The following is a 22371-nucleotide window of genomic DNA, read 5'->3' on the forward strand; positions in this document are numbered from 1 at the left end:
GATACACATGTTAAATGTTGGTCCCAACATTGGTTCTCGTATTTCATTCGACATAATGGTACTTTGTAACTTGTTTAACATTTCTAATAAGAAAAAAATCTATGTCCTTTGTTTTATATAATAACATAGTAATAATGTCCTGTAAATGTTTCTATTCCTTCATGTATAACTCCTTAAAGGTTATCCATTCTGTTCGTTATATTTTTTTATCAGTTATTATCTTTTTAGATCATTTATTAGAATATAAGCTTAAAATATCACTTTATAACTGCTGTATATAAATTTATCAAGACAACTATATGGTAAATGTTTATCATTGTTTAGAGATGATCGGTATTTTGTTTATCATGATAACTGATACTATACATATACAAATTGCGAGTCAAGAAACATAAAGCGGACTGCAATTTGCTAACAAATTTCAAAATCTATCATGAAGGAACAAGGATTTGTGCTTTTCATAACAATATTGATTTATCATATCTTCATTCTCTTCACATACATGAAAACTGTCACATGTAATAACTTCCACATATCTTTGTACCTTTTTACGTGAAGTTCATTGTACAGAATTTCACTACACAGTCGTCTTTGAAGATAAACTACCTGTAAAGTTAAAATAATATGCGTCGAATGTGAACTACTAGGAGGTATCTTAATAAGATATATTCATGTCTTTAATGAAAGTGATACTTCCTACTATTAGAAGAAGCAGATACTGCACAGTTAATAATAGGGTACAATGAAATATTTCATGGGAATAATATGAACGTTGCAGAAGCTAGTGGTCGTCTAGACTTAGTAGCTAAGTGGATAGCACGATGTCATTTAAAGTAAACGGTACTAAGTTCAAGTTCCAGAGTGAACTTCAACTCTGGGATGAAGATGCATCCAGCTGAAAACTTTTAAATAGGAGTACACGCACGTCCTAGATTCCACGGCTAGCCAAATTCATCTCTGTTTATAATGTGAACAGTTGTTATGAATTCACAAATCCTTATTCTATTGATCTTGAAAAATATTGATACATTTATAAATATATTTTTATTTTCATTCAAACTAATGTTTACACTAAAGAAACAACATAGAAAGTTAGACTAACATAATCCATTATGTTTTCGACTACAGTTATCCCCAGTTTTTTTTATTGTTTATATTAAACATGTTATTTAATTTTGTTTATTCTCATAATGAAAGTCATTTTCTTGTTCGATAACTCTGTTGATGTCAACATTATGCCAACATTTTGTTTTTCTATAATCTATCAATCAAATTTTTTTCTTGATTTCGATGTTGACAGAAGACTAGAGTAATAGCTAACAATCTAACAATTTAAAAATAACCATGAAATAGTTGATTTCATCATATGTAACTTTCAAGCTTTGTTATTATTTCACATAAAATATCGTTTTCTATGGAGAAAATGATGTTACATGACATTATATCCTAGACTATAGAATTGAATTTATATTATGAAAACTAAAACTAGCCAGTCATGTCAGGTAATTTAATTTTGAAGTAATTTAAATCGCATGCTTTTTTCACTATAATATATATCATACCAAATAACTGGCATTAGGAGTGTAAAACGTAGAAATAGAATTATCTAATAAATGTCATTACCATAAATTTCATATTACACTGTAGTATACGCTACTGATATCGACAGATATAAGTATGTAGTATGTATTATCAATCGAAAGTGAAATTTCTGGCGTCAAAAAGTTAAAAAGATCAAAGAAAAAAGAACAAGAACAGAGAATGATTGGTGTGAAAACGAACGGACAATGAAGTCTGAGACAATTGATTGACATTTTGCAAATGAATTATTTACTATTTGATTCTCAGATTTTACTAAGACATCCTGGTAATTATCTATTCAAATACATTCGATTTTCCTTTCCTATTTTCTCGTTCACTATAACACTATTTTAAAACTATATAATGCATCACAATAAATAAATATATGACCAAAATTTTAGTAATCAAACAGTTCTCAAACTCATCATCATTAATATATTTTACTTCAGAGATTTATTCTAATTATATTTTATTAAAGTTTTATAAGAGTAACATGTAATTTTAAAATTTTCAGTTCGAATCTCGCAATGCGGGATCGTGGATTCGCACTGGTTAGGAGTCCCACTTTAGGAAGAAACGGCCGTCCAGTGCTCCTAGGTGTTCCATGGTGGTCAAGCTTCAATTGACCCATTAACATTTTTGGTTTAAAATATTAAAAATAGCCCTTAATTTAAATAAACTAAATTAATTCACTGAATAGAGGCAACAGTTACTAGTACAATTGTAAACAGATTATTACTGTATGTTTACAGTGATAATCTATCATTATGAGAACAAGTATTAAAATAAGATATAGAATAAACAGAATTGTAAAATAAATATATTATTCTTAATGCAGAATTAAAAAGATGGTTATTATGAGCTTCAACAGTAGTAAGAAACGTCAGTGAAACCAATCAAACATTAATAATAATTTAGGACATCGGTTATGTAACAATTAAAATTTTAAAGTTGAAGTGCAATGTAGTCGGTAAAGAATTACGGGCTAAAGAAATATTGGATCTTAATCTGTTCAAATTATAATAGAGGAAGTGATATAGTGAAAATTAATCTTTTCTCTGGGTCAATTTCTTTTTTCTTTTAAACTATCAACATATGTTTACTGTTAATGTGAAAGTTTCTGATTTGTAATAAATTTTTATTTTGTTCTATGCAATTACAAGTTCAATTGACTTAAATTCAAAGCAATTAGTCTCTTTTATAAATTTTGACAGAGCAATGAGAAAAGGTAGGTGGTCTGGAGAATGTGATTCATTTGAGCTATATATTTCGAACAATCTTGTCACATATATACTAGTCAAAGTATTTTATATGAACTTACTTACTTACTTACGCCTGTTACCCCTCGTGGAGGAGCATTGGCCACTCACCAGCATTCTCCGTCCAGCTCTGTCCTAGGTAATCCTTTCCTGTTCTTTACAGTTGTTATTCATCCTTTTCATATCTGCTTCTATTTCCCGCGTAATGTGTTCTTTGGCCTTCCTCTTTTCGGCTTCTTTTCCGGATTCCAAGTCAGGGCTTGCCTTGTAATGCACATTGATGGTTTTCTTAATGTATACCCTATTCACTTCCAACTTCTTTTCCTAATTTCCTCTTCAGCTAGAAGCTGGTTTGTTCTCTCCCATAAAACGCTGTTGCTGATAGTATCTGGCCGGTGAATGTTGAGTATTTTGCGTAAACAACGGTTTATAAATACTTGTACGTATATGAAAGTCAACTTTTATTTAACTAACTTTTATTGACTTAAATTCAACGCAATGTCGACAAATACTCTAGTGTTCAGGTCACAGATTATTATTTTAAACTTATTATGATGACAAACAGATCTAAGTTTAAGTACCTTTTTGATACCTGGAAATATTGAATACCTGATTCGTTCTATTATGAAACTAACCAGTAGAGGGCAATTACAACCCTGTTACTGAAGATCTAATCTAGAGACTTCTGTCATCCGAATGAATGCTTAATATTAAGATCACTGACCCTGTATCTCATTGCATCTAACTTCAGCCAACCTCAAATGTTACGCGAACATTTTCAATTGTCTTAGATAGATACCTTCGTTACACTTGACATGGCTTTTCTGTAGAACTCTGAAAATTTTCTCTTCAAGCTGATCACTAGTAAGCACATGATAAATATTGTTGTGGAGGTAGTTGTGAAGATTGCTTTTAGACTTTATTTTATCCATCTGCTAGGAATTATATTTATCTTGTTTTCCATATGTATACTTCTAGACTAATTAAATTACAAACTTGAGTGATATTAAAAATAAATTGAACTTGTAGCTGAAAGGGAAAGTCACTCATGCTAATCATAAATCAGTTACTTTGATCAGCAAATATGGAACGTATTTATCAAATTGCTTATAGTGGATTTCCCTTTTTCCTAATTCATATTTCATAATTAAATGCTCAAGATTTGTCTACAAACTTACACATTTTACTTAAAGTTATGGTCTTAGTTATCATGATCAAGGTTCAAATAAGTTAAGCATAGAAGGATTGGTTATAAAAAAGGTATTCTAATGAGTAGGAAATGGAGTTTCCTATGTTCCACAACTTCATGTAACTCGTCTATTCAGAAAATACATAAAAAACAGGATTAAATTGTTATGATTCTAAATGACACAATGGAACAAAACAAAATGTTAATAATAATCAAGATGAATTTCTTCAAGTCAATATATGTGATAATGATCAGGATGATACTATTTGAAACATGTTTACCAATTTATGTTTATGTTAGTTAGTGTAAAAAAACATGTTATTCATTTAATGTAAGCGTGTAGACTTCAATTCATGGGTAAATTATATGTGAACTTGTCACTTTATCCAAAGATGTTATATGAAAGTTTTGGTAGACGTACAGATATACTTATCCAAACCAGAACCCTTTGTAAAGTCACATTTGATGACTTATATTTAATGACTTTAAGCGGTAAAATAATTTAACATTAAATCTGTAGATAATTGAATGCCATGCAAGTAGTTTGGTGATTGTTCATTGCATATCTTTATACCATCAAAGTAAACTGTTTAAATTAAAATAAGTAACTTGTATAACTAAAAGGTTTTGTTGTTGATATACAATAGTTAGTTCTAATTCACTCAAACCATTTTAACTGATGTAAATGACAGAGTATATTTATAAGTACTGATCAACCATCAAAACTGTTTTTATCCAAGACTATCATCTATATAAATAATGTATTCAATTTTCTGTTTTTACGTAATATCGATAAAGACTTTAAATTTTCTGAGGCCAGTATTCAACGAAGATAATTAAGTTAATAAGTTGGTTATAAGTTCTCGAAGTCTTTATGGATTTTAACTTAAGCATTAGCATAAAATTATTTCTATTCGACTGATGGAATTCCGGCTGATGATAAATATGAAGAGATTATTTTTAGGGAATGAAAAAGCCCACAACATATTTTAACAAATAACTTATCTGAAGCACTATGTTTTAAAAACTGCACAAAAATTGAGCTGCCAGACTGACTTTATATTCATGAACACCATATGATCCAATTGTTATCAATATTTCTGTTTAAAAAGTACTAACGATATATTCTTCACTTCTTAAAACTACTTATAAACTAAGATCTAAACTCACAATATGTTAAACACAATTGATTAATTACATAATACATTTCCTGTCTACAAAAATGGACCTAGTAATCTTATTGTTTTATCATTTAACAGTAAAAAAAACGTATTATCAATCTGTTTCATTCACAATAAAAGATTTCTCAATTTTCTTTATGCTTTGATGGTTTGTAATGATCAAAATAAAAAAAATGTTTGAACAAAACCAGTCTATCTGTTTGTTAGAAAAAAATATAAAATGAATGAGTATAAGACATATATATATATCACAATTGACTGATCACTGGGTGGTGATCAATGTCATGCGTGTCAAGTCCTTCTTAATGTTAATCGAATGCTATCGATCAAGTCGCGCCCCGAATAGCCCAGTGGTAACGTCTCTGACTGTGAAAATGAGTGACACGGGATCGAATCCGTCAGGGAGCACCAGTTCCCTCATGAAAACAGGTATACCTTGCTGGCGACTGCTAAGAAGCAGGAAACCCGGGTCCAGGGTTTCCTGTTAACCACCTCTAACCACCATCTTATCTCAACGTACATATTTATCTCAACGTTCATATTTACCAAATTAATGAAATTCATAATCTCTACTAAAGAAAATATTTCTATGTTAATAACTTAAAACATTATTTTGAAAAAGCTTTGACCAGATTGTCAGGCGAAACATTGGATATACTTCAAATTCATTCGCTGAGATTTTACAAATATATTCTTCCTATTTATTGTCTTACATCAACTTGGCGCCTAAATACTATGAAACTATTCGATCTAATTTAAACGAAAGTTCTTATATACAAAGCATTAATGATTTTAAAAAAGTGACAAATAATTTTTCTAAACATAACTATGTTAAGTTCATTTAGTATTGTTTGTTTGAATCTTCCCATCGATGTGTTAGGACTGCAACTGGTCAGTCTCTAATTGGCATATGTGCATACTGTGCGTATTGCCTCAATATAGCCTTAATTCACAAGCATGATAAGCAAAGATGAATAGTGGCTAGCAGTGGAATCCAGGACGCGAGTCCCAAATAGGACGAAACGCGCGTCCTGGATTCCACAGCTATCCACTATCCATCTCTGCTTACCATAACTATGTTAAGTTCATTGTAGAAACATCCTTGAGTTAATTATAAAATGATGTTTTATGTTTTATCATTTTTGTCCTTATTTTGACTTTGAATGAACTAAACTAAAATGAGCTTTTTAAATTAACTAATCAACTACTTATTTTAGTATAACATTAGTTCAATGATTAAAGTTTTTGCAATTCATTCATGATAAATTGAAAATATGGAAGAACATACATTAATAGATGAAAAACAAGGAATTTCGATATTCGTAAAGTTCACGTTTCCACATTTTTTTTTCTTATTCAAGGGAAACATATTCTAAAATATTCGAATTTTGTTCACGAAATATATTGTTTGTAACTTTTTCGGGGGGGGGGATATATAGATCAAATAACGAGATAAAAAATAATTTTAATATCTATAGTGTAACAAGAGGATGATGATTATCTTACAATCTGGTAATATGATGTGTTTGGCGATAGATTGTTCTTAACACGGCTTTTGTGATATAGTACAAAAGTCTAAAAAGACGTACACTAAGCCATACTAAAATTCAAACCTTCTTTGTGCATTCAGAAACAGTTCGTCCCCACTTTAAACCTACCCCGGCCGTTTCGTCCTAGCACGAGACTCCTCAGCAATGTCCATCCACGATCCTATCCATGGGATTTGAACCCACGACCTATCGGTCTCGCACACGAACGTTTAACCTCTAGACCACTGAGCCGGCATTCAACAAATACTAGCTTATTATTCAAAGTGATGAGGTTTCAAACGGTTTTCACATTATTTTCATTATTATCGTTGTCTCCTCTTAACCTCCATTTCTAGTCAACTTGGTCAGACTGCTCGTAATGTATTGCTTTAATGAATTATATATTTCTCATAATCTTTATCTTCTTATTACACTATCAAAATTTATCAAAGGGACTAATTGCCTCAAATCTCAAAATTGTTTACATTAATTCATTTTAAGCTATCCAGTATTTTGGTGGTTAAGTGAAATTTAAAACCTTCAGATTTCCTGTATGAATATGACTTTCACTTTAATACCATGCTTAGTAAACTAGTTGCTGGCGTTCATCTAATTTCAATGGTCTATATGACTCCTGAAATAATTTATTAGTGATTGTCACTTCAGTTATGAGGAAACAGTAAACAAATCTTACATTAACTTTTCACTCATTATTAAGTCCAATCACTATATATTTCTTAAAAGTGTTGGTTAACTTACCGAAAGTGCGTATTTATTTGTTCTAGTTTTGATTTACGCACACACATCATCGTTACAGCTGTCGTACCCATCACAATCATCTTCGTAAAATCATCTGAACTTATAAGTATGTACGTTGTACAACAGACAAGTAATAATTTTGAAGAGCCATTTTTCAGCTACATCATTTTCAGCATAAGAGTCTCAGTAGTCTACTTGAATAAAAAAATTTCTTGGATCTACAGACGAATGATATAAACCAGCACGTTTACATATCGTATCGATCTAAATTATGGTAATTTGGAAAGTTAGTGATTTTCGACGGGGAACACTTAATATTTGAATAGCTTTTTATAGTAATACTACAGATACAACTACATAACAGATATGATATACGGCGTTAATAAAGACATTGCAGCTAGAAACTGTAGTTCATTTGATTATTTGTTATTAAAAAAGTGACGTTTGTTTATCGTCTGTCATAAATTGTAGACTGTACATATGTGACATTTGTAAACGTGAAAATCATGACAGAAAATTTTCCTTAATTATGTTAGATAGAAATAGTTTCAGTGAAACATTATATATATTAAGTGTTAAATGTTTTGAAAACCATCATGCATCTAATGTATTTCATGTCAGAAAACAACATCTCTTCATTCTGTAAATTTCAATGAATTTCACCAGATTAATTACTAATAACTGACATTCAGTTTAATTTCAAAACCAGTTGTATATCAAAAATCTCACTATTAACAATATTTTCCGATTTTCAATGAAAAAAGCAAAGTCAAAAATAAATAAACAAATGTATCATCTTCTGATGTCTTCTTTCTCTTATATTTTGTATGAGCAAATATTCCAAATATTTCGCAATTTTTATTTCTTTTTCGGTTGAAAATCGGGTCAGTTTTTAATATATTTTCGTCATAGACCCTAAAAAATGATCTTAGCTTTCTGATGATTATTCCTGACTAGTCAAATTGAGACAATAAATACTGATGACCACTAACCATTATCCCAACGATATGAACAGTGGACGTTTCTCCAAGTGGTCCAAATATAACAGACTCTTCCTGAGATTTATAGTTCTTATGTTCAACTTTATGATAGTATGTTAGTAAGTGTTAGCAATCAGGGCCAATCACTAAAGAAAAATATTTAAAAACTTGCTTATTAAATGATACTTTGAGCAAAGTTGTTTTCTACGGGAAGATGTGGAAATTTTCATTTACCTGGTCAGCATCATTGAAAAACAATAAGGATATGACGGAAACGTAAATGGGAGGATTGACAATGTACAGATAGCATTCCTACAACTGAAGAACACATGGAACTCAAAACAAATGTCAAACAATATCAAAGTCAGAATCTTCATTACGAACGTAAGAACAGTTCAGCCGTACGGAACTAAAACTCCAAGAACTACAACAACCATCATCAAAGATGTACAATTAATAATAAAAGACTGTCTATGCAAGGTAATCAATGTCCGTTGGCTGGATACCGTCAGCAACAGCCTATTGTGAAAAAGGTCTAAATAAATTCCAGTTGAAGGGGAAATTAAAAAAAGACGATGCGCAGTGAATAACACATGCATTACGGAAATCATCAAACTGCATCATGAGGTAGGTGCTAACATGGAGTCTTAAATGAAAGAGGCAAAGAGGAAGATCCAAAAACACACTACGTCGGGAATTGTGAACAAATATGTAAAGGGCGTGAAGCAACTGGAAAGAACTGTAAAAAAATGCCTAGAACAGAGCTGTATGAAGACTACTGGTGTACAGCCTATGCTCTTCGGGGACGCGTGAAAGCCGTAAAGAAGTAAGCAATAAATGAAAGTATCATTTGAAATTTTGATGCAGAAATCGTTGAACTTAAAAGTTAATAATCAAACTCAATAGAATTTACTTGTTATTGTTTTGATACAATATTCTTAAACATGTTTCATTTATATCTAATAACTAGACGTTAAAAAAATTTTAAAATGTATGTTTGTTTTTTTTGAAAACAAAATGTCACAAACAATGACTTTGATGAATAACAAAATAAACTGATATAATTTTTTCTTGTTTTTTTTTTCATAGAAAAACATAATTTTTCACAAAATAACAACTACATCTTGTATTTCAAAAAACACAAAAAAATATTTAGAATTTAGGCGAAAAACAAGCCAATAAGTCATATTCTTTTGTTTTTCCTCCTTTGATATACTTATCATTTGATAAATATTTTTATAATATTAAACAAAAATAAATTTAATTATAAAATTTATTTAATAATCCTAAAAATAAAAAAAATAAAAAATGAAAAAAAGGTAAACTCTTGTTACGTTTTTTGTTTATTCCTCTTTCAAAATATTTGCCGCAAATATTTTTTTTCTTTTTATTATTTTGACAGTTTCTTTTTTATGTTTTTTTTATGTAATTCATTCTAGAAAAAAAATAAGTTTTTCATTATTGATTGCATTTTTTAAAATAATTTTTTTTATTTTATTTAAGTCTGTATATTGTAGTATTGTATATAGAAAAATATAATGATTATTTTAATGATTTAAAGCCTAAAATAGTGTTTATTTATTATTTTTTTGATAGATGAAATGATACGTGATAGTTTTTGCTTTTTGTAACTAATAGGTAATAGTTCATATATTGAGAAGATGTCTGGATAGTCCTTCAAGGAATTATTGATTATCAAGTAGTTTATCATATTGTCGTAATTTTTGTGTTATTCGGCTTTCTAAAACACTTTATAAATTATATTATTTCAAGCAATTTCACTTATTCTGACTATGTCAGTAAATTAGAAAAGATTCTGTAATTATATCCAGAATATTATAACTATTTAGTATAAGTATAGGGTTGTGGAGATTGTTGGGTTCCAATTATTATTATAAATAGACACATGTTGGAACACCAGTGAAAACCAGTAAGCACTGAACAGCCGTGTAGTCCTAGTATGGAACTCCATAACAGTGTGCATCCACAACCCCTCACGCGGGATCTTCACAGCCCTATACTGATAATTATCATGTGCTCACTAATGACTAGCCTCAAGACGATTTTTCCAAAGTTCTGGTGAGAAGCCCTGGCCAGTAGAGTTCAACCGTGTCTGTTGTCGTCGCAGTTAGTCACTGGTGAAAATGGTGGACGGGCGCGTAATATAGTGGATTGAATAAATTTAGATATTAACACAGTTGGATGCCGGTTCACTGGTCTATTTAATATGCACTCATCTCATATATTTCAAAAGTTTATAAATTCAACTTTCAATATAGTCAAACCCATTCAGTTATTTATAACAAGATTGTATGAATAAAAATAATTATCACATCAATGAACAGAACCTAATATTTATTATATGTGGTAATTATTGACTCTATTTTAAGCATATCACTGTATATGTAAATGGTATTAATTAAATAATCACATTATATTTATCATATCTGAAATATATAAGATTATCTTGGTAAAAGTTTATTGTAGAATGAAGTTAGGGTAAGTGATTTTGAAATCACTTTTACTTGATCAATAGGGTCAACTGTACAAAATTAGGAAAAGTAATCAAATTTATTATGTTCTGAAACTAATATGAGCTTATTCAATTCTGTCTTATTATTACTTTTCTTAGCTTAATATTAAAGAAATATTCTTACATAACTTCAGTAATCTGTGTGTGAATTTATTTATGTTATTGATATCTTTATAAATCTTTCTCATAGCCATAAATATCTTCTGCAAAATTCATAATCTCCTTGGAAATTTTTATGAGTATATTTCCAAGAGAGTTAAGAATATTAAATCGGTGACGATTTAAATAACCCAAACTGATAGGTCCTGGGTTCGAATCTCACGAGGTGGGATCGTGGATACACACAGCTGAGGAGTCCCACAATAGGACGAAACGGCCTTCAAGGGCTTACAAGCTTTTCACTGTGATCTAGCTTCAATTGACTCATGATCTCAACTATTGAAATCAAATGTTGTTAGTTATTTTCTCATTTTTACTTCACCACCTCACTTATTATTCAGTGAACTATTAATAAAGTGATTTTTTTATCAGTAACTAAGTAAATAGAAACAATTGATCAAGTAACTTAGGTATTATGTAGAATCTGTTTATTACAAAAATATTTGGTGCATTAAAAGTTTTTACGTCTACAAAAAGAAACTTCCCTAACAATTTTAAGCTTTCTGAACATTATGCAAGGGTATTTCTACTGCACATTTTATGTGATGTAAGTCATAATTGATTTTGTTTTTTTAACTTTTCCCAAAAACTAGAAAGTAGTTTTTATCAACTATAAATAACTAATCACTTTATCAGACGTACACCATAATCAATACTGAATTTATTAAGACATTCACTGTTACATTATGTTATCAAAGAATGTTGATTTGATCGAAAAAAACGCTTTTTAAATCTGTCTTCCTTCCTGTACTATATCCTTATACACAACCTTTCTTTTATATATTATGACCACTCAATCTACTACTTCTATGAATTCGGTGTTCATCTTGTTGAGCTAACGAGATACGGCAACTTGGACCGATGCATATGTATGCCTGGTCCCACGTTGTAGCTGACTGACTGAGTTAAATAACGAAGATTTTTACAATACATTTACTTATGTATTATATGTTGAACACATAGGTTCACTAATTCGAAAACAAGAAAGGTTCTGTAACAAAGTTATGAAACATACTTATTAGTTATATATTTGACTTTTATTTAATATGCAATACATGTGTACACTTTTTCATAAACGTCTATATGGTCATTTTGTTTTAGGTCCAGATTCACATTTCTTTCTTTCCATAGATAAATTTACAGAAAAGAAAAACATATCTAATATAAAAACAGTTGTCATAGATTTAGACGGAAATGTATCCATTCATTTACATAGTTAACATGGTAACTGATAAAAATCATTTTCAAACTAAAAGCAATAACCATTGTTATAACAGTGGTTTTGTAATCTAAAAACCAGTCCATTAAATAAATGATTTATCGAAAAAATAAAACTATCGAACCTTATATCATTGTAAATGATCATTTTTCCTCTGATAATTCCTTTTTTTCTAGTATACATTTAGTTTGGAAACTATGTAGGAGTGTGGTATTATATGATGAAAAAAATATTATCTTCAAAAGGACTGTCGTAAAGTGTTTTATTACTTCATTCTAGGTTTCGAAAATTAGGAATATCGTGGTATTACAGAAAACGTTTTTGTCTATCAGATGATTTATTATGCAAGTGATAATTTCAGCAAACATACCACAGATTATTTCAAAATGAAGTCTGGAATCAAACAAAATTGTATGATCTTGTCTTATATTTTTTCTTCTAGCTGTTAGCAGGACTGCGAAGACCTTGATATCTCAGGAAAAATATAAATTACAGCAGATAACTGACAAACAGCCTACTGAGTTAAAATTCGCAGATGACTGATGCCTGCTATTGTATAAACAGTAATGAATGCGGCAAAACACATCTAGTGTAGCACCTAGACTTTCAAAGTATAAAGGAAGATACTGAAGAACAATGCATTAGGCACCTACTAAATCACGCTGATTAGAGAAGCTCTGGAAGAGGTGGTAGTTTTTAGATACATGTACAGCATTATGCCAAATAAAAATGGTTTGACGCAAAGGAATGAACACGAATAACAAAGCGAAAGGCAGCATTTCTACAACTGAAAAATATCTAACATTTCAAAGAACTGTTACCCAAGACAAAAGTTCAAATTTTCAACAATAATGTCTAAACAATTCTATTGAATGGTTTTGAGAATTTAAGCACAGCCACAATCACCGTAAAAATATTAGTAGCTGTCTTCGAACGACGCTCCAGAGCGATTTGTGAGAGACCATCAACAATATTCTGTTCTGTTAGGGAAAAAACTTACTGCCATTTAAGTTATATATCAATATGAAGCGCTGGAATATATGCGAAAAACTACCAAATTGCATCATTGGGTAAGCGTCAACTTGTAATCCTCGTGACGATGGGAATGAAGGCAGACCAAGAAACAGATGGTCTGTAAATTAGGGGGAAACATTAAGAGCATTAGTAGGACTTGGTAACAACTAAAAAGTAGAACCAAGAACAGATTTGTTCGGAGATCCTTGATTGAAGTTTTGTGCCTCAAGATAGGTAACTAGCTTAAATTAGTAGATAAACGATACCTTCGACTGCAGCAATAAATCAAATTGTATCTCAGGTGGGAAGAAAGCACATTATGAGCATTTTCACAATAAACATCATTATATACCATGAAGACAGCTATATTTAGTCAAATGTGTAACTAATTTTAATCAGATGATAGAAAATACACTCCACTAGATTGCATAAACCAAACGTGTAGCATTTTCTAAACACTAGGTATTTTATGTTCTGTTTTGAGATATGAATTTTATTCAAGAAATAGCATTTTGATGAAGTAATTATTAAAAATATATACGATTAGGATAAAACTTTCTTGATCAGTTTTTCCATACTTTACAGTTAACAATTTTTATAATCAGGCACGTTATGATTTAGCGCCATTCACATCTAATGACATCGGTGACTGTCTCGTTACTGACACAGTTGACTGTATTAATTACAACTTCATTCATCTAAACTAAATGTAATTTACGATAGTAGTACAAAATATTATAGAATATATTTATACTTAATAATAACTCATATTGTAAATTAATTTTATTCATATGTTGAATAATATATAAACTCAATACTACCTTCATTTTATCCTTCAAAACGTTCTGCAAAATACTAATTAAATGTATTTTGTTCACAAGATGACAATGAATATTTTATGACCGAAAATTGTATTGCATTAGAAAACTAAACTTATCATACACATTTTATTTTCATTATATACTTACTACACAGAACTTAATTTTATCCAGACCTAATAAGATCATTGAGATATTGATTTACCACAACTAAAGGTGGAATTTTATTACGTTTAGAAAATATACAAACAAGATAATTTAAATGTGAATTTTCTAATACTAATACACTTCATTAAGATAAGATGGTGGTTGGAGGTAGTCAACAGGAAACTAATTAGCGTCGATATTAAATTTATGTTTTTTTTTTATTTTTAAAATGAAGTTTAATAATATTAGTTTATAGACCAGTACAGGATAATAATAGTCTCATTGTTAAACGTTCACACCATATATTGTTTTTAGATATATGGATATAAATTTCTGACCGATACTACAAAACTATGCATAATCACTGTTGAAAATTAATAAACCTATAACCAGTTGAATTCGACCGGGTTTGTTGCGTGATAGTAACTTACTAAAGACAGTAGTAGACGGTGTAACAATTTCGTGGATTGGTTGAAATTAGACATAAGCACCGTCAGATGTCGACTGGTTCAGTGGTCTGAAGACTAAGCTTTTGCGTGCCAGGACGTGTGGACGCGAACTGCTGAGGAGTCTCATAATAAAACGAAACGGCCGTTTAGTGCTTCTAGGTTGTCCATGGTGGTTTATCTTAAACTAACTCATGAATTCAACTATTAAACTACTACAATATCCATAAAACCCCTTTCTGACTATATGGCATCGTTTGTTCATTATTCACAACATGACGTTACATGAAAAAGGGAAAAACAAACAAACAATAAACCTTTTAATATAACACATTAAAATCATTTAATTTTGATTACTAAAAGCATTAGTTTTATTTAAAATTGGGAAAAAAGGTATTTTCAGTGTAATGTTATGCTACAAGAACGACAAAACCAAATACATACATGTATATATACAACCTTTATCGAAATTGTCGAAAAACATTTTAAATCCGTTGTAAGAGTAATGTTATCAACTAGATCATTATTGTTATTATTATCATTATGATCTAAAGATTCACATATACTTATGCTATAATAAGCGTTTTATTGATCAGGATTAGATAAACATATTTACCCTTACTTGTTATGGAATGTTTATCATTGTATTTATATGTATATATTCAATGTAATAAATGAAAAGTTATGATAGATTTCATTACTGAGCATGCAAATAATCAATGTAGTAAATCATAGTTTTCACAAATGTTCCCTGAAGTTTTTGGACACATTAAGTAAACATTGTCTTTTCATTGTAATATTTCAGAATAAATATCATTAATCCTTTAAATGGCTAGAGTTGTAAAGCATTGTGATTCTTGAAGATGTATTTAAACACCATCTAAATTACAATGCAACATATTGTTTGATGAAGTTAATTGTAATGTATCATTTTGACTACTATTTCTTGGATAATCTAAATTTAATAAATGTGTACTAGCATCTAATGGAATTTCAGAAATTGTCAATTTAGGTTTATCAGGACAATGTTTTCTTTGTCTACCACCTCGACACATTAACATATTTACAATATGAATACGAAAACGTGCACCAAATGCTAAATATAATATCCAATTATTTTGATTACCAAAATAAATTAATGAATTAAAAAATTGTCTCAATGTCCATGATATACATAAATCACCAGTAAGTTTTGCTGCTGTTCTACCTTCACTACCTTCACCATCAAATAATTCAAATAATAAAAATAATGGATTAGTTAATAATGTTATAATATTCATTGTAAGTAATAATAATGATGCACGACTTTCACGATTATATCCAATAGAACGATTTCTTTTTTGAACAATTGATGAAATACGTGTTAAACGATTACGTTTACGACGTTGACGACGTACTAATGAAGCTATTACAGCTGATGAAATTAACATTGTTATAAATGGAATTACACGAAATAAAATTAAATCTAAATTATAAACAAGTTTAGTTAAATCAATACTTTCATGTGTATTCCCAAATAATTCCGTGGAATTTCTTCGTTCACATGATACTAATGCTTCATAATCTATTGTATAATTAGTAATAGTATTATTATTATGAAGATGATTAGCAATATTATCATTGGTTATAATAAAAATATTTGAAGAAGATGGTTTCGATGATACTATTGTTATGAATATACCAGATAAACATGAAAAGGTTATTAATAAACTAATTGTAAAACGTGTTACTCTCCCTGTAAATATGATCCGAGTTTTTAATGGTGATATCACTGATGCTAAACGTTCTATAGATAAACCAGTTTGTAATAAATTTGATGTCCATAATAAACATACAATGGTTATCACTCGTATTAAACATGTATAACGTCCAAATATATTACCTAATATGATATGATACATATGAGTAAATATAACTTCAGCATACATATCATTAGCAGCAATTAATAATATAAAAAAATCACTAGCTGTTAATGTAATAAACCATGCACGTGTTGTTGAGGCAAATACACGTGGATGTTTTAATAAAACTAAAAAGCATAAACTACTAAATATAATACCAATAATATTTGATGTAATCATATACCATGAAAAGAAATACCATATAAATCCATTAGCAACATAATGACTTGAATGATTTAATGGACAATATTCTGATAACATTATATATATAGAGATAGATAGAGAAAGTAGTTGTTTAGTTGTTACTATGTTTGTTTTTCTCAAGTTTTTCAATATAAACAATCGATTAAATAAAAGAAATACTTCCGAGGATGGTATTCAAAAAACCTCATCTTCATGGTTTATGTTTATTTTTATTCATTTAGGTAGGAAATAGAATTAAAGTAATTAAGGAATAGATTTAATAAATAAATTTTTAAAAAATGACACTCATCTATTTGTTAATTAATAGTATTCTCTCTCTGTGTATATATATAATATTAATTGACCAATAAAAAATATGGGAGAATTTTGAAATTTTCATTGACTTAATAATGATTGGTTGTTGTAAAATATCAAGTATTATGTAAAGAATGAAAAAAAAAACATTTTCGTAAAAGAATTAGGATTATTATAATATTCATAAAATCCCTTCTGATATTAATCAACATATGCTCACTAGTGATTGACTTCAAGAGGAATTTCTTGGAGTTCTAGTGAGAAGCAGTGACCAGTGGAGTTCAACCAGGTCTGTTGTTAGATAGTAACATACTAAAGACAATGGTGGATGTGTCGCTCAATTTCGTGGAATGACTGAATTTAGACATTATCACCGTTTGATGCCAACCGGCTCAGTGGTCTAGAGGCTAAGCGCTCGCGTGCGAGACTGATGGGTCCTGCGTTTGAATCCGTGAGGTGAGATCGTGGACGCGAACTGCTGAGGAGTCCCACGATGGGACGAAGCAGTTGTCCAGTGCTTCCAGGTTTTTCATGGTGGTCTAGCTTCAGTTGATTCATCATCTCAACTATTATGATTTTTTTCTTTGAAGAATAAATGATCCATTTAATTCGCTTGGTATAGTTTGTTTGTATCTTCTCACTGATGTTTAGGACTGCAATCTATTAGTTTGTTGTTGGCATATGTGAACCCTGTGCGGACTACTTGATATTGGGAGACTGATCAATTGCAGTCCTAAACAACGATGGGAACATACAAACAAACAATACCAAGTGAATTAAATTCACCCAATTGTACAAGCAAGTAGTTATCAGGAATCAGTAGCTGAGTGAATAACGCGATGGAGTTTAAAGTTAACGACACTGAGTTCGAGTCCCAGAGTGAACATCAAATCTGTAATGCGGGTACTTCCAGATGACGAGTTCCAAATAGGACGAAAAGCGCGTCCTGGATTCCAATGCTAGCCATTGTCCATCTTTATATATAAATGATTCACTTATTAGTTTGTCTGATTAATTTTCTCAATACGTATGTCAACGCAGTTTGATATAAATAAAATTCAAAGTGTATTATGTAATTTTGTTTTCATGTGAGTCTGAAACATGGCTGAACACTTATATCAATAAGTTATGATATTTTTCCCATGATTGGAATCTATTTATACTGGTATGGAAGTCTTGAATGTAACTATATGACTAATAAATAAGAGTAGCCAACACTGTAACAACAATTATTCATCATTTTCCAGATGAAATTCAACAAATCATTGATATATTGACTGACAATACTCAATTTCTATACATTATCAAGAAGGTATTAACGGACATTATTGAGTCTTGAACTTTCAAATAACAATGAAATTAGAATTAATTTTTCACTTATTAGTTAGCATTATTTTGAATGGTTTTGTGTTATTTTTATTGGGGACGAAAAGAGAATTTGATTTATTACAGAAAAGAATGAAAAAACTAACAATTCCTGATGTATCTACATAGGCACCAAATTTAATCTAAATCAGTAAAATGTATTACAGCTTAAGTTGATAGAACGGTTTATAAATACTGACATCTCAAGACATTTATCACATAGAATTGTTTACCATATGTCTAGATTTAATGTAAAAATAATTCCATAGGATAGTTACATAGATGGACTCGATATTCCCACTAGTTCAAAAGCATTGTTAAACAACAGTGGATATTAACAGAATCCAGGATGCTCTCATTACCTCATTCTCCCCTCAGATGAGTGTACCTGAATCCCAGAGTTGACATTCACTCAGAGACTCGAACCCAGTACATTTTGCACAAGCGCATGGTTATCTGGATTTAGGAGCTAGGTATATAACATCATGGCTTTTGGACTGAACGGTAGTCGGCTCGAATCTCGTAATGAACATAAACTCTGTGGTCCAGACAAATCCAGCCGACAAGTCCCAAGAAGGGCAAAACTCAATCTCATTCAAACTCAATCAGATTCGACTGCTAGCCAACATTTATTGTTACTCAAAAGCTGCATAACCATTTGTTTAAAAGTCTTTTTGAAGAATATGACTCATTTTGGATGTAAAACTACGCGTTTTCGGCTTCGTGCCACACTCATTGGTTGTTCTTCAGGGCTGCCCTAATTGAAAAAGTTACAGCCTGATTTCTATGTATCAATTAATGGTATTAAAAAATATTCGTAGTTATCATTCATTTTTCCCTAAACTTTATTATTGTGATTCAAAATGGAATTATTTGTATAACATTTCTAGTGTACAAATTAACAATTCAGATTTCCTCATTATTTCTGAAAAAGTCGTCTTATTTTCATTGTCTTCCACATAGGAATTATGATATTCATATATTGGTAGATTATTTTATATAAATAAGAAATAATAACATTATTGTACATTTAGTTTAATGTGAAAATTAGCTCGAATATTTGAATATAGTCAACAATGATAATTATTGAGATATAGAAAACATAATCTACTTAAACCTATGAAACCATATGTTAATATATTTATAATCCATATTACATATGTTATTGTTTTTATTGACTCAATATGAACTGTATTATCATGTTAAGTGGTATGTATACTGATTGAAACTATTTTCGTTTCTAATGAAACCCTGATCTATTCGTCATATATGTAACAATGTGTTTTATTTTATTTTCATATTAATTGTTTGAATCTTCTCGTTGATGCTTAGAAAAGTAAACTGATTAGTTTCATATTGGTATATGTGCTTCCTGTGTGGATTGCTTCGATATTGCCTTAAGTCACAGTTAAGTATATTCATCTAACGAGTCCTAAATAAAATGAAACGCGCTTTCTGTATTTCACTACTAGCTACCATCCATCACCGCTTATAATGTTTGTGATTTATGTCAATATTGAAGCAATCCACACAGGATGGATATGTACTAATAAGAGATTGATCGATTGCAGTCCGAAACATCATTGGGAAGGTTCAAACAATTAATTGGAAAAGTGAACTAGAACTTCTCCTCGATGTACAATCCTTTAGGCATCTGAAATCAGTAGGTAGTTCGATAACGCAATGGTATTTGAAGCAAACAGTACTGGGTTGGAGTGCCGGAGTGAACGTAAATTCGAGATGCAGGTTCATTCACCTGAAAAGTCCCAAATAGGACGGAACATGCACCTTGGATTCCACATTTATCCAACATCCATCTTTGCTTACAATATGTTTTAATAATGAATGAAAGTATTATTGGATTTTTAGCTATATTAAATTATCACCTAAATTTTGAAACGATGTATATTTTAGTGCTACTAAAATTGTGTTATTTGTATCGTCCGTGTAAATTTCAAAAAAGAAATGGTTGATTGGAGATGGAATTAAATAGTATGCTAGAAAAACAGAATTCGCCGATCCCAAGAAAGTTTAAATGAAACTGTCTAAATTTATTATCTAAATAGTATAGTGAAGTGTATAAATTGAATAATAACTGTGGTGTGCGCTACTGATCTCGACGGATATAAGTAGTATGTGTCATCAATCGAAAGTGAAACGCCTGGAGACAGAAGATTAAGAAGATCAAGTAAAAGAGGACGAGAACAGTAAATGATTGCCAAAGAAACGAAGGAATAATGAAGTCTGATACGATTGACTGATATTTGCAAAAGGAACAGTGAACTTCAAGACAATCGATTGACATTTTGCATTAGCTTAACACCATGAGATAATGTTGCAAGAAAGTAACTGAACAAAATCCATGTGGAATAGTGCAATGAACAAATCAAATTGAAACTGTGATTGTAGATCTAAGAAATGAAATATAAAATGAACAAACCACACGTATTTCAATGTAAATTATTATTTTGAAAAGGATATATACTTAAATATCTAAACTACTTTGATATGGATTTTACTAAATCACCACAAAATCTATAGAAGTAGTATTGTTAACTAATGATTTACTTACTTACTTACGCCTGTTACCTCCAATGGAGCATAGACCGCCGACCAGCATTTCCAAACCCACTTTGTCCTAGGCCTTCATCTCTGGTTCTATCCAGTTATTGTTCATTCTTCTCAGATTTGTTTCCATTTTTCGGCGTAATGTGTTCTTTAATCATCCTCTTCTCCTTTGGCTTTGAGGATTCCGAGTGAGGGCTTGTCTTGTAACTAATGATTACCCAGCTAAAATACATTCAATACAAATATAAATCATAATTTCTTAATAAGCAAAATCTTGAGAAATTGTAATAATCTATGCCATGTTTTTGTGTGCGCTTTGGTTATTTACGGCAACATCATAAGAATGAATGTTTTTAAGATTTTATATAATATCAATTTTTTTTTTCGCATTTACTTAAATCATATAAATGTACTTCACTGATAATGTCAGTTTGATGGAGAATATGCGAGAATAAATTATTTACTGACAATAGACTGACATAATTATCAAACAGGTTGTTATGCATTACATTAATTTTACAAAATAGTTGATCCTGGGTTCCAATGTTGCGAGTGCGGGATCGTGGATGCGCACTGCTGAGGAGTCCCATAATAGGATGAAACGGTCATCCAGTGCTTTCAGGTTTTCCATAGTGGTCTAACTTCAGTTGACTCATGATTTCAACCATGAAAAAATACTGAAGTCTCCACAAAACCCCTTCTGATCTATAATTATATGCTCACTACTGAGTGACTTCAAGAGATCTTTCCTTGAGCTCTAGTGGTAAGCAGTGACCAGTGGAGTTCAACCAAGTCTGTTGTAGAGATATCAACTCACTGAAAAGAATCGGTGAACGGTTGCTCAAACATCGTGGATTGGTTGAAGTTAGACATTAACACCGTTGGATACCGAGTCAGTGGTCTATCGATTAAGTGCTCTCGCGCGAGACTAGTAGATCCTGGGTTCGAATCTCGCGAGTGCGGGATCGTGGATGCGCACTGCTTTTATTTTGGTCAAAACAAATGTTAGATTACAAATTCAAAATAATATAATTATACCTTACCTTAATCAAAGTATTTCTTATTTTTAGCATCAGGATTTGTGGAAATTGAAGTGAATTGAATAGTTCAAGTCCCATGGATGGGATTGTGGATGCACACCGCTGAGAAACAGTTGTTCAGTAATTCCAAGTTTTCAATGGTACTCTAGCTTAGATCAACTCATGAATTAAACTATTAAAACATT

General features: G+C 30.5%; 2 protein-coding genes across 2 annotated transcripts in view; one reads left to right on the plus strand and one right to left on the minus strand.

Moving 5' to 3' along the window:
* Positions 1 to 15683: 15683 nt before the first annotated feature.
* On the minus strand, positions 15684 to 17070 carry Smp_157050 (rhodopsin-like orphan GPCR,putative; the record flags this gene model as incomplete). Its single annotated transcript, XM_018790119.1, has 2 exons — positions 16358 to 17070; positions 15684 to 16228 (listed from the first exon to the last, which is right to left on the minus strand). The coding sequence occupies exons 1-2, from the start codon at positions 16974 to 16976 to the stop codon at positions 15684 to 15686; spliced, it is 1164 nt and encodes a 387-aa protein (XP_018647424.1). The 5' UTR covers positions 16977 to 17070.
* A 3840-nt stretch (positions 17071 to 20910) lies between these two features.
* Positions 20911 to 22371, plus strand: part of Smp_157040 (hypothetical protein) — a gene marked incomplete at both ends in the record, with an annotated part of 30328 nt that continues 28867 nt past the window's right edge. Inside the window, one exon of the mRNA XM_018790230.1 lies at positions 20911 to 20923. Coding sequence (XP_018647425.1) covers positions 20911 to 20923 — 13 coding nt within the window. The remainder of the gene's footprint in view (positions 20924 to 22371) is intronic.

This window comes from Schistosoma mansoni (genome assembly GCF_000237925.1).
Source record: "Schistosoma mansoni, WGS project CABG00000000 data, supercontig 0313, strain Puerto Rico, whole genome shotgun sequence".
Classification (NCBI taxonomy): Eukaryota; Metazoa; Platyhelminthes; class Trematoda; order Strigeidida; family Schistosomatidae; genus Schistosoma; species Schistosoma mansoni.